Source organism: Schistocerca gregaria, chromosome 2, assembly GCF_023897955.1.
Source record: "Schistocerca gregaria isolate iqSchGreg1 chromosome 2, iqSchGreg1.2, whole genome shotgun sequence".
Taxonomy (NCBI): domain Eukaryota; kingdom Metazoa; phylum Arthropoda; class Insecta; order Orthoptera; family Acrididae; genus Schistocerca; species Schistocerca gregaria.
Window position 1 is genome coordinate 446,891,222 of NC_064921.1, and position 14,385 is coordinate 446,905,606.

The window sequence follows — 14,385 nt, forward strand, 5'->3', positions numbered from 1 at the left end:
AAAAATGTTGCAATGTAGGAAATTTTTGTTGACACATCGTCTACATGCTATAAAGAAAAAGAAAAATACATATTTTAAGGCCAAACTCAAATCTGTGAGTGAACTTAACTTGTAAAAGTTCTACATCCTGACAATTATGCACTATTTAAAGTGGTGCTAAACTTCCTCAGTGACCAATAGTTTATCATTAACTTTACTATAATAGAGATTGTAAATATTTGCTGAAACTATTATCTACATGTGAATTGAAATAATTGGTTAACTGGTTGCAAGTCACTATTGTTTGTTCAATTACTGTGACCTGTTAGCAAATGAAAGATTCAGCCAAGAACATCCGGTAAATGTAGTAATTTTGTCAATACAAAACTGTTTCATACTTTTTCTTAAAAATGAATATTACATTATAGAAGGGTTCATTAAAAGAAATTTTCAGTTATATTGAAATTTCACTTGGCCCAATGGAAGTATTCATTAAATGTAGGCATTAGTTCAAAACAGTTTATTTATTACTGGGTTTTACTGTCAGTGTCTACCTTATATCCTGTATTTATTGAGAGAATTTGAGTTGTTGTTTTTTTTTTTTTTTTTTTTTAAGGCATCTTAAATATCACTGCCTCCATTGAATAAATTTCCTTGCTTTCCTGTTTACTGGCCTTGGCAATGAGGGGTTGCTAAGTGCTGCACAAAAAAATCATGAATAATCAGAATTGTTGTAGGGATACCATACTGTCATCAGTAGGAGACGTTTAGTGGAAGTAAATAATCACTAAAGTGTTGCTACCACTCGGTATTGATACTTTGTACCTTGTGTGCATGATATTGGGAACTCATTCATTTGTTCTGGAATCTTTAAAGATCTAATAATTTTTTTGTATTGTTTTGTGCCTAAGAAATTTTTCCAGTTATTACTGTCCTTGAAATCCCTGTTCAAAAGACTTAATTACGCTAAAATCAATCCCTCCAACCCTCCCCCATGTTATGTGTGTTTACAAAGACCAACCGCCTCCCTTATCAACATAAATCAGCATTCTGAGTAATTCCTTCATTAATGTGCACTTGTTCTTAGATTATTAACTACATGAAGTGTTCTGAAAGTTCATTCTTTATTTTTTCCCAGGTAAAAAGTGATCCACAGAGCATAATAGACATTATTAATGAAGAAGAAGAACAGTTCCTTAAAACATTGTCTCGTGGTCGGAACTTACTGAATCGTACCATGGATAAACTTGACAATTCCAAGGTTGTCCCAGGTAAGAATGCCATTTAATTCTGCATTTGAAAATTTAGAAGCAGTTCTGATCGGTCCAACAATTATAGAAGTATCTTTTTCTATTATTAGTGGATAAATAAAACTTTCTATTTATATCGGATATCAGCGAATCTCCTTACCTATGGCTAAAGATTTGTCATCCTCAGAAGGGATGAAAGGGCCTGAGTTGTTACTGAAATTTATAACTTCATTTTTTTTAAAATAATAAGCTTTGTGCTGGACTTTAATTCTGTAAGTAGTCCATGACATCATGGGACACAATATGGAGAATCGGTTCTTTCTAAGTTAATTGAACTTTAATGAGCATCAGTGTAGGTGGATGTAAAATGTAAGCTATTTTGAAATATTTGCAGACATATTGTTTTGAGTGTATATAGAAAAATATTGTGGTTTAACGTTGGCAGTACATTTAGTACACCAATATTGCCATAAGTGCTCTTCAAGCTGTCTTATGATACGTGGTGAAGTGCACATCACAGACTATAATCATTTTCTTCTTTTTGTGGTCTGTTCACAATGAGTTTGTGGTAAGAACAAATGTTGGTAAGCCTTCATATGTGCTTGAAATTCTCTGTATTTACCGCCGTGGTAATTTAGGAGGATTTATGTGGGCAGTAGCAACAGGTTAATTAGCTCATTTTGAACTGTGTTCTCAGAATGAAGGATCGGTCATTGTAGTTGGGTAAACGTATGTGTTACTCTTGTGCTTACTAAATGAAGTATTAACTTGTGTTGAAATGTGTTGTTCCTTATGTTATCTAGCAACCTACCTTCTTAGGGTCTGACTGATAAACAGTGTTCAAGAAATTGTTGAATGTTTCGTAAGCTACCATTTTCTGAAACCTATGTTGAATCTGCCTTTCCTACAATGAGTTTTATGTGGAAATTTCTCTTTAAAGTGTTCAGGACTCATATTATTAGCTATTTTATGATTGTGAATGGTTCTGCTGAATTTTGTAACCAATTGTATAAACAGACAATATTGGCCAATGGGCATTCCTTTCCATTCATCTATAATATATTTTGTGTGTGTTGTGGATTTAGAGAAAGCTTTGGTCAGTATTGACTACAATACAATTCTTTAAATTCTGCAGTTATCATAAATAAAATACAGTGAGTGAAAGTTTATCTATAGGGACTGGAAAAATTCGCATTTTGTGATAAATGTGATACTGATGCAAATTCTGCCTCAATATGCAAAATTACCTAATGGGCTCTATTTCACAGTGCATTATAAACAAAGGAACTATTTTATTGGAGATGGTTTGAAATATATATATTTTCAGCGTAGTAATATCGAAAATGTAACCAATTTTCAGTTACTGATACGATATATCATTTGGTGAACCTCAGTTTAGAAAGATAATGTGTGTCAGAACCTGTTTATCAAACAGAAACTCCTTGAGCACAACAGTGTATTAGTAGTCTTGATGCTCTGGCACCATGCCATCTGTGGTTGAGTGAGTGATATGTTTAAGATACGTTGCGTGTAAAGCAACTTAGTGCTCAGCTGTGGGACCTAGCATTGTATGACAAAGCAACAGATACCTTTGTTTCCTAGCTAAAATTCAAAATGTTGGTATAGTGTGGACACCTGGAAACTTAGGTGGCGGATGTTTTGAAAGGTGATTGTGTCAAATATCACTAGAGATTGAGCCTGAACTACTTTGTTAACAGTACTCCACGGACCTCAAGAAGCAGTTGTGCGGTAGCCATTCCTGAATGCTTTGTATTGTGCATTACTCGTTGTTTTCTTTTCTTATTTCAAATGAGTGACGCGACTAATGCTGATCCATCACTGATTTCGATTACGAAACCTTAAAACACCAAAAGAGACCAGTGATCCCTGTGACAATGTGTCAGTTCTGCTTGCACAAACACTGGTCTTTGCTGCTGCCTCGTGAGAGGGAGGCAGGGCTTCTTTCCACACACTGCTCCTCTCACCTCCTGCTCCTCTCACCTCCTGCTCAAAAGTCCTAGTTTGTTTACTCTTGCCACTGTCGGTCACTGTATAGTGTCCGCACTTTGTGCTAGAGTGATTAGAAAACAAAATATGTCACATTTTTTAGCTTCTCCGAAATTCGTCCCTAACATTTGAATAGTTACCTTTTGGTTCTATTTCTATGCTAAATGCCTTTTCAGTTCTACATATAGCGTTGTCAGTTGTGAGTGGCTCAACTATAAATGCTCATGAAAGGTAAAAATTAATATTCTGCAGATTTTGTAATCATTTAATTGGGTCTGTCTGAGGAACAACAGCGACTACAGCTTTTATGAAATAAATCAAATGTATTTGCATTTGTAAATATGGACAACCATCAGTTGTATAGTGGAATGACGGCAATGAAAATTTGTGCCAGACTGGGACCCAAACCCAGATTTCCTCCTCCTCATGAGCGGTTGCCTTACCATTAGTCTATATGAATATGACTCGCAGCCAAGCCCAAACTTCCATACGTTGTCAACCATGTGTTTACAATCTGTACTTATATGTCCATTATGTACATTCCTGTATAGGGGAAACATTTTAATTGAAAGTAAGTGGCCCAATGTCGGTGAATAATTGCATGTCTGAAGGAACATTGCACTGTTCTTCTTAACAACACAGTCACTGCAACATCATATTTATCCACCAACACTGGGAAAGCTACTTTCAGTTAAAATGGCTTCTCGGTATGGGAATATAAATAATGGATGTACGAGTACATGTCGTAGACACATGGTTGACGACATTTGGAAGTTTGGGCCAGGCCATGAATTTTGCTCAAATAGCTTAATGGTAAGGCAGCTGCTTGCGATAAGTGATAAATCCAGGTTTGAGTTCCAGTCTGGCACCAATTTTCATTTTCGTGATTCCTTTATACAGCTGATGGTTGTCCATATTCACAAATACGTATACACTGCATGTAAGTCAAAGAATGTGGAGAACCACCTTAAATCAGAGATGCATTCAGTTCGCTGGTGGAAAAGTGCTGTCGCTTTTCGGCAGAACAAAATGGAAAGGCGATAATGGAAAAAAAGTTGTTGAACAGTCAAAAAGCTCACAGTCGACACTTTTTTCTAAACAGTCAATTCCAGATAACTGATTTTTCATTTGTCTTCACTCATATAGTGTGACAACCTTTAAAATTTGTGAGTCTAATCATTTACAAACAAAAAATCATGACCTCATTGTTTTGGGACCAATAAGGCATTGTGTTAGTCGAATTTGTGCTTCGGGGTGACCATCAGTGCACAACAATATTATGAGATCGTAAATAAACTCAAAAGGAGCATTCAAAACAAAGGGAGGGGACTGGTGACGAGGAGTAAGCTTGTTACACAACACCCATACTTCCAGAGCCTTAGCCATCAAGGCTTTCTTGAGCTCATTTGGTTGAAATGATTTGAACTCCAGTCCCCATCCCTCCCATATCTCCCTGACTTGGCACTGTCAGATAATCATCTTTTCATATTTCTGAAGGCACACACTGATGAGCAGGTGCAGGAAGAGGTTCTTAAATGGGGGAAGGAGTTGGCAGGAAAGTTTTTAGGGGAGGGCACAAAGAAGCTTGTACCTTGGGTTACATCATGCACTTAATGGGACGGCAGTTATGTGAAAAATAGTCGGCATGGGTAATTTTTTCAAATACATTTTTTATATATTAAAAAAATCTGGTACACTATTTTCTGAACAAGCCTAGTACGTGTAGCAACTAGAGAGCCAAAAAATGGGAAATGAGGAAATACTCAAGGAAACGGTAAAGATAATTAGAAGAACTAAAACATACTTTGAAAAGGGGAAACTTGTAAGAATGGAGGAAAATGCTTCAAAAAATAATACTCTTGATTTTTTACCAGATATTAAAGGGCAGACCGAAGTACTACTAAACTCTAAAATATGTATTTCATAAATAAGAATGGCTGAGATGACTTAAGCAACACTGAAAATTACAAAATACTTGCAATATACTGTCATCAGGTTCTTTCCATTATATAGAACCAATCATGCAGCTGAAATTCTCAAACACTCATAAAAATCTAGATGATTTACTCCAGATTATCAACAAAATTGAAGAAGTAATTAAAACCTTAAAAAAACAACAAAACTAGTGGAGAAGACCTCGTTACTGTGGGACTATTTAAATAGTCTCCACAAATTGATCCTTAAAAATGTGGTAAACAGAAAAAAACAGGAGAGTGGAAGGTAGCTTTGATAAATCCAGCACAGAAGAAACAACTACAGAGGAATTTCTTTGCTACCAGATGTGTGTAAAATATTTTCCAATATTCTACTAAACAGAGTTGAAACAACACTGGCCAATCATATAGGTGAATATCAAAGCGATTTTAGAAAGGGCAGACCTTATTCTGAAAAAATATTTAATATGAAGAGTGTCGTTTTCTATAGATTACGTAATTCAGAAGATATTGTAATAATGTTTGTTGATTTCAAAATGGTCTTTGGTTTTGTTTACAGAGAAACTAAAGGTAAAATGTAAAAGAAGAAAAAGCCTTAAGTAGGAAATCTTGTCTGCCCTAAAACACTAATTATCATCATCATGAAAATACTTGCAGACACCACATGTAATGAGGAATTTATGAAAGAAATATCCCGGTCCTTCAAAATAAACACAGGTTTACGACAATGTGACATCCTATCTCCAGTTTTTTATTACTGTGTGCTAGAAAAAACTGAGAATTTTGAATTAAAAACTGAAGGAATATAAGGTTTGACCAATACCATTGGGAATTTGAAACGAAAGTACTGGAATGAACCAGACCACATTTGCAGATCACTATCTTGTACTTTCTGAAAATGTAACATCTGCTGTGATACAGTCAATCTTTTAGAAGAGAGAGCCTATATAACCAGGTTAAGGACTTTTGCTGCAGAAAAAAAAAATTTAACAAACATTAAAAATGCACTGAAATGTTTGAAAACAGATATTGGCCCAATAGGAAAGGTTAACAAATTTAAATGTCTTTGGCAGATAACCAAGAAAATAATTTAGAGGAAAGTATACATCAAATGGGAAGGGTATATGGTATAACTAAAGACCTTTACAGTAAAAAATGCATGTCTAAAAATCAAAAAATAAGACATTACAATATAGTAGTAAAGCCAGAATGTCTATATGCAAGCAAGTGTCTAGCGTTACATTAAAATTTAGATAAATTGGAAATACTGAAAAGGAGAATGTTTGAAAAATATTAGGCCCATGAAGAAACTATGGAAGGTTTAAAATTACAAAGTAACCATTGAAAGTTCAAGTTGGTGTATCAATAGCTGTGGAAAGGATGGATTACTACTCACCTTAAATTTGGTATGCTGAGGCACAGACAGGCACAACGAAAAGACTGTTACACATTAAGGTTTTGGCCAAAACCATCATAAAAGAAAAAAAAACACAGGGTGTTGGGAATGGGAGTGGCATAAGGATGGACTAGGTACACACAGACCTAGACTGCAAACAGATCTCTTTTTCCATATCCCACACTCTGCAAATCCTCCCACCACCCCAAGAACCACCCACAAAGCAGCTTCACCCTCGTCACCCAGTATCACACCAGCCAGAGTGGAACAACTGAACCACATCCTTCATTAGGGCTTTGATTATCTGTCATCATGGCCTGGTGTGAGGGCATCCTACCCAAGATCCTACCTACCCTTCCTAATGTGTTCCATCACCCACCCAACCACCTCAACATCCAAGTCCATCCCTGTGCCACTCCCAACCCCAACCTCTTTCCACAGGGATGATATCCCTGTCAAAGACCCAGGTACAAGAGCTGCCTAATTCAACCACCCAGCAATTCCTATTCCAGCCCTGTCACAGGTTTATCTTAACCCAATCAGAGACAAGGTCATCTGTGGAAGCAGCCATGTTTCATACCAGCTCTGCTGCAATTATTGCTCAGCCTTTTATATGGCTATGACTACCAACCAGCAAACCATCAGAAAGAATGGTTGCTGCCCAACCTTGGTCAAGAGCAAAATGGACCAGACTGTTGCACAACATGCAGCTGAACATAAAATGCTTTATTTCAATGGCTATTTAACAATGGGGGCCATCTGAATCCTCCCCTCTACCACCAGCTTTTCTGAACTGTGCAGACGAGAGTTATCCTTAAGACACTTTCTCCACTCCCAAAATTGTCCCGGCCTCAACCTATTGTAATAAACTGTCGCCCTACCCTCCACCTAACAGTCTTCGCCCACTCTGTCCTATTACCACCTTCCAATTTACGTCCCCTCACCGTCATTGTGCACTGCTTTATGCCAATGTAGCTACCCATCTTTTGCCCTTATCTGCTCCTTTCCACTCCCTTTTTTTCCTTCCCCCTCTCCTGCTCGACCCCCTTCCCAACAGCTTCCCCACACTGCTCCAGGTAGCCTTGTCTGCCATCTCTGGTCCCAGCAAACTCCATCATGCAGTACTGTTTCCTCTTCCCCTTCCGGTATCCAACTATCCCTTCACCTTCCCCACTTCGTTATGGATTGTTACTCACATTCGACATCTTCAGTTTGTCTGGCGTGAGCAGCCAGAGATAGTGGTTGTGTGCATGAGGTATGCTTGATCATATGAATTCATGCGTGTTTTTCTTTTCTGATGACTGCTTTGGCTGAAACCTTACTGTTTAGCAGCCTTCCCATTGCACCTGTTTGCAGCTAAACATTTCATCTTTATGGTAGTAGCAATCTGTCCTTTCCATAATTGCTCATAAACAATAAAATTTACCAAAACATAGAAAAGAGAACGGAAGTAATGAGAAAAAGAAGAATGATATTTTGTTGAAATTTGTGTTGAATGTGAGACTGTAGAATAACCAAAATGATTTAGAAATATTTGAGAGCTAAAAGGTCAACAGGAGGAATGACCTACGAAGCAAAACAGGATTTAGCACAAAGTAATATAAAATCTGAGGAAACAGCTGACAGAGAAGTGTTTAGCGAAAAGTATTGAATATAGGAGGATTCCATTGTGGGAGAGTGAAAAAAAGTGCCTGAAGTGGTCAGAAGATTGGGCAAAAATTGGGAACAGATGAGAGTAGTGGAAGGGGGGGGGGGGGGGGGGATGAGGGATGAAGTAGGTATGTTGCCCTTAGTTGGCCCATCTGAGATGAAAAAGTAATTTAAGTGTTAGGACATCCTTTTAAAGAAGGTTTTTGCATAGTGTGTAGCCTTTTATGTAAGTGAAGAATGTTTTATAAACAGTTCAGACGAGAACAGAATATAAGCTTTTGAGATGTGGTGTTACAGAAGAATGGAAGATTAGATGGGTAGCTGGATAATTAATGCAGAAGTGCTGAATAGAATTGAAATAGCGAGAAAAGAAATTTGTGATACAGCTGGACTGAACAGAGGTAAGGCATATCCTGAAGCATCAAGGAATCATCAGTTTGGTAATAAGGGGAAATAAGCAGGTTAAAACAACTGAGGTTGCCATAGTGATGCAGAGATGAAGCAGCCTGCATAGGATAGACTAACGTGAACAGCTGCGTGAAGCCAACCTTCAGACTGAATACGACAACAGGAACACATTGAGGGTCAATGGCCGGTCTCTATATCAGATGTTGCAAAAATATAAAAGTTATGTGCAGAGTTCTCTCTACCTATAGATGAGGGAAATGGAATCCATCTTAGTGGAGCTATTTTCTGTCGTGTTGATCTTTTAAATGATCAGAGCAAGCTGAATTTCATAATACTGCTGTTTGCATAATTGTTGTCATTCCCTAAAGAGGAGATTTTCAGTCCCCAAAAAGTATGTAATATTCAATCATAAAACACCTTCTGTAATTCTACAACAGACTGATGTCAGCTAAATTTCAGCAGTAGACCTCTATAGATTTGCACATCTGTCAAACAACTCTTATTGCAAGCAGAAATACTGCATTTACCCAAATATAAGCCAAACTTGAATGGAAGCTCCACCCCAGCAGTGAGTTTTGGAGAAAAAAAGAAAAACAAATCGCACTTATATAAAGGCACACTTAAAAATCAAAACAAATATATCTCATAATATGGTGGATAAAGTATAAAGAGGCCCACCACTTAGGGATTTGCAGGAAGTAGTTCTTATTTGTAATAATTCGCATGGAATTAAATTTAGCCTGTTGCACACAAAATTAGTGCTACATCACAAACACTGACAGTAGTGAGAATTCATGATAGCTATCGAAATATTCCAAGCAGAACTAGATCAACTGGAGTCACTAAGACTTATACCGACTGTACCATAGCTCATGTTAGAGTCATAAGTTAGTCTTTCCATATCACACATACATAATCCAGTATATTTTCTTTCAGTGAAATATAGTGTTTGCATCCAAAAAAATTACGTTTTTGCTTGACAGAGTATTACACTTGATTTAAAGACTATAAATTTGGCGAAGAGCAATCTGTCTATTAAGACACTGATTTGTATCAACTCTAGTACACGTTCGATGGGGTGCATTATTAGATTATTTTTTTTAAATCCTAAACAATATTGTTTGTCTACACAGAATCATTTCCTGCACAAATGATCCTTGCAGTTGTCATCGCTACAGATAACCTTTCTTCTTCAGTGTGTGTCAGGTGAGAGCATTCTTTGAAAAAACAAGGCAGCCATAATTAGGAACTATACACAGTTGGCTGTGAACAGTGACGACACAGGCGAGGCTTGCTGCCCTGCATACTTGAACACAGTCAGGAATTTTCATATTTTCTTGTGCAGTTAGTGAAATGCTAGTATAAGCCTCCCAAGGATTCAACCTCTTTCACCACCCAGCAGAGCACTACTTTCTCTTTGCTGGTGGAAGAAGCTCACACAGGCTTAACGTAGACCAAGTAGACCTGTGCTACGGAGAAACTCCCAGTAATATGGCAAACAAGAATACAAATTTACAACGTATAATAAGACAAAAAGATGTAAATAACTAAGACATAAACACCCACAAGATAAAAAATAATTAACATCCAATACTCAAAATGCTAACAAAATGGCTTTTGTAACAAAAAAAACCTACATAATGCGCCTTCTAGTGGCATTTTTCAGAACTTTGCCCCTAAATCTAAGCTGCACGTGTATTTATAGACTTGCAAGTCGGAAAGGAAGGTCAGGTTGCATTTGGGTTAACATGGTAACCTGTGTGTTCCTCAGTTGCAGAAGACAAAGTGTTCCTTCAGTGGCCTGCAGTAAAATGCTGCTCAAAAAAATCAGTCATTTTCACAAATTTAGAATCATACAGTTATTTCATGATATCTTGCCGCCTTCCGTTTGTTGAGCATTTTGGTTAATTTTCTATTGCATTACAACAAATGTCAATATCTTTTATCATTTGTACAATTATTGAAATGTATAACTGTAATGTGATCCAAAGTGAAACAGTTTGAGTCATTGAGTTCAGTGTTTGAGGTTCTCCATATCATCGTCCATTCTAGTGCCATTTAAGATAAATGAGTAACACAACAGGTGATTTGTATCTGCTCACTAACTTTATGAAAGACCAAATTTTAACTGTTTTGTTAGATAAGTAGACAGTTTTACTCTCAGATTCATTAAACTCTTCTTGTATTAGTCACCTTACATTCACATAGCTTCATTTCGCTTATGTTTGTGAATAGAGCTTTACATTAATTTATATCTTTGCTGAAGGCCCCTTGCTGTTGTAGCAGCTTTCTATGAAGGCTATCAGCACACAGTGAATCTTTCCCATCTCTCACACCTGTATTGCAATGTATTCTGTAGCCATGTGTGTGCCAAGTAATCTTGAGTTTTATACTCTGCAAATCCTTCCCCAAAGATGTATATTCTTCTGGTCTCTCTGTCATTGGGAGGCCTAAGTTGTTAGCTTCACAAGTTAGTTGTCTAATTAATTGCTAAAGGTAATTTTTGAATAAGGCGTTCAGAAAAGTCTCACATGCATTCCCTCTCCTATCATTTGTCCCAATCATATGAATTTTCCAATCTCTAACTGATACGTTGAACCCCCCCTCTCCGGTTATTATATTGTGATTAGGAAATTTTTGCACAAGGTTCTCAATGTTTTCTTTGAAACATCAGATTACCACCATTGACCCACCTTTGAAGCTTACCTTAATGTTAACATTTTCACATTTGGGATGCGTAGTAACTCCATTAGATGTGAATGAAACATCTACAACAATAAAGATGCCACCACTATGGTGACCAGTCTGTCATCACCGTATATATATTCCAGTTGGAATTAAAGATTTTGCAACCATTCATTTATGATTGTAGATAGTATTCTGTACCTAGTATTGGTACTGCAAAACTCAGAATTAAAGCAGCATTTAGGCAATTTACTTAAATTGCAGTATATTTGGTTGTGGCATATCCACTTATAGCAGTGATCGTAACTTGACAAGGAGAGGATTAAAGCCAAGAGTAGGTAGTCCTCACCCTCTTCATAAATAATGTATTCCTAAAAATGCAATTTAACTTCCTGGGCTTTTTCACAACTTCTTATAAACTGATATCTCTTTCTTCTCTTGTTTCAGCCAAAATTGATGTTAATGGGATGATAAGTAGGCAGTGTCAACATTATTTGGTCAAGATTGGTTACAGTATTCCTGGCTGATTGTAGGAGTGCAGTTTGTAGGGCTTAAGTGTACTTTGTTGGACAATTGTTGCTTAGTAAATAACATTTACTTGAGTACCATTCCTCTCATATTCAGGAGTATGTATGCGGTGTCACTGGCCAGTTTAGCAAAATCACTAGTTGAACCCATGCTGTTGCATTTTGGACCCTTGTTAGATATAAGGTAATTCTCTGCCTGGAAGTGTTGTCGCCAATGTCATGATTGAGATAAACAGTACTAAAAATGTAGTAAGTGAAGAATAGAGTTTTCCTTGAAAAATTGTAATTTACATTTTTTAGCCTTTTGAAACTGGTTACAGCAATGTAAAATAAAATATTTAGCGTCTGCTTCTTCTTTTTTTTTTTTTCGCTTTAAGCAGGGGAAGAAATAACTTCGAAAGTAGGCTAGTTTTCAATTACACCCATTAATTACTGGGCAGAGTGAAATACGTATGTGGTGGCTGGTTCAATATTAGAGTGAGCATGGATGCTTGAAGGTCTGCAAGAGGTGTAATAATGTATTTTACTTCTTTCATTTTCTGTTGATTTCAGCAAAATGCACATTTGTTCTCTGCGATTTTTCCATTACCGTAGTGTATTTTGCCCTAGTACTAGTACCTGTTTCTCAATCACATAAAAAGGCTCTGCTTCTCACTTCCCATTTTACACCATTCTATTCAGCCAGACAGTTTATTGGAGGTCCCCTATCCTCTCACCTACATGGGCATCCTCTCTTTCTTCCCTTGTTGAGTCAGTATCCTAATTCATTGTGTGCGTCTGGTGTCCTCCTTTCTAGGTGTCTGAGCCAGAATTCTGGTCTGTTTCTATTGCATCAGTTAACGTTTTTCTGGCTCCCATAATCTCTCTTATTGTTGTATTCTTCAAATGATCGTTTTTTGAAATGCCACAAATTTTCCAAACGTTTATTTCCAGTGCCAGTACCTCACCTGTTGTTTAATCATCTCCCATGTCTCTGTACCATATGTAGCCATATTCTCAGCAAAGGACTTATAATTTATTTGCTTCATCCTTTTTGTTTTATTGGTATTCCAGACACAGAGCTGAATTGTATTATTGTTCTTTTGCCCTGGACTATCTTGTTATATATCGTAATTATGCTTTTGCTATTGGATGATAATGATACTTCCAATCATCTGGAAGTGTCATAACTGTTGGTTTCTATCAGTTCATAGTGCAGCTGGTCTGCATTTGTTTCTGTTATTGCTAAATATTCATGTTTGCACATGTTAATTGTCACTTTACATTCTTTGTATCCTTACTTCAACTTTCATAACATGTAGATTCCATCGTCCTAACCCCCAGCTACTGTAACCAGAGCTGAGCATCATGCCAAATTTACCTGCGTGAGCCAAAATGCACCTTCAAGGCCCAAGGCTCGCTCGGGTACCCACCTGAGCCTGGACGTGAACAGGACTCAGTGCAGTAGGGAAACAGACAGTGCTGGGATGGTGGAAATGACGGGCCACATGTGAGCAGAATAGCTTTCTGAATCATCTGCACTGCGCTGAGAATCGCGAAATTTTCATATGCTAGGAAGAGGTTGTTTGTGCACCTTTGAAAAGAACAACAACTCATAATATAAAATAATAAAGGCAACAAAGTAATGTGTAATACAGTAATGAATGTAGTGCAGGCAACTTTTTATTTTCTGTAGAATTCATCCTGTCCTTCTTCCGGTTCTTTCTCAATCCTCCACATTTCTGATCTCTCTTATGAAACTGGTTCTTAAATTTTGTAGTTAAGTTTTTATTACACTTTGGTCTACAGTTTTGTATCTTGTAGAAATTTTTCAACACTCTCTTCATACATCCTATTTCTGTATTCTTATTCATGTATCGTTCCTGGGAGATTTTCCACAAACAAAGTCTTTTGTGGTACACTTTTATAAGTTAGTGATGTGGCCAGTGGTGTACTCCTTTGCCACACTGAAAGCGACTAGAACATGCTGTCATGTGCAGGCATTTTGGTAGCAAAGTTGTCAAAAAAGATAAGAACGTCTTCCCCCCGTTTCCCTGGGAAAAAAAGAAATAACCAATCCCACAGCAGTGTCATCTAGAGTGGATGTGACTGTTCCCTCTCTGCTGCTGTAAGCTCATTTACTTCTATCTGTAATTTATCATCTGATCCCAAGTTGCTCAATAAGCTTAGCAGCTGAAACTTCCTCTGCCATGACTACAATTTAATCAGGAAAAGTATACCCAAAGAATACAAAAATGATTCAGGCAGGAGACAGGAAAAGGAACAACCCAGTAGGCTTGGAACCAAAATAACTGAAATGGGCGCTTGTGCACTATTTTCTATGTTATGTAGCACATCGTCACTGTAGGTGATCCATACTGCTAATTCCATCAGATCCATCCTCCACGATGCCTCAGCAGAGTTCCTGGCACCTGTGTACACAGGCATGGGACTCCACTGCCCATCACCAGATTCGAACATAGGTTCTCTGCTGGGCATGAGAAAGAGAATCGTGGAGTTGTGTCCATGGATGGCTCCTGATGACAGAATAACAACATTTATTGGTTGAC

General features: G+C 37.4%; 1 protein-coding gene across 1 annotated transcript in view; it reads left to right on the top strand.

Annotated features, from left to right (window-relative positions):
* Window positions 1–14,385, top strand: part of LOC126325453 (alanine--tRNA ligase, cytoplasmic) — a 185,721-nt gene that overhangs the window by 120,743 nt on the left and 50,593 nt on the right. The window contains exon 9 of the mRNA XM_049995175.1: window positions 1,118–1,250. Within this exon, the coding sequence (XP_049851132.1) occupies window positions 1,118–1,250 (133 nt within the window). The remainder of the gene's footprint in view (window positions 1–1,117; window positions 1,251–14,385) is intronic.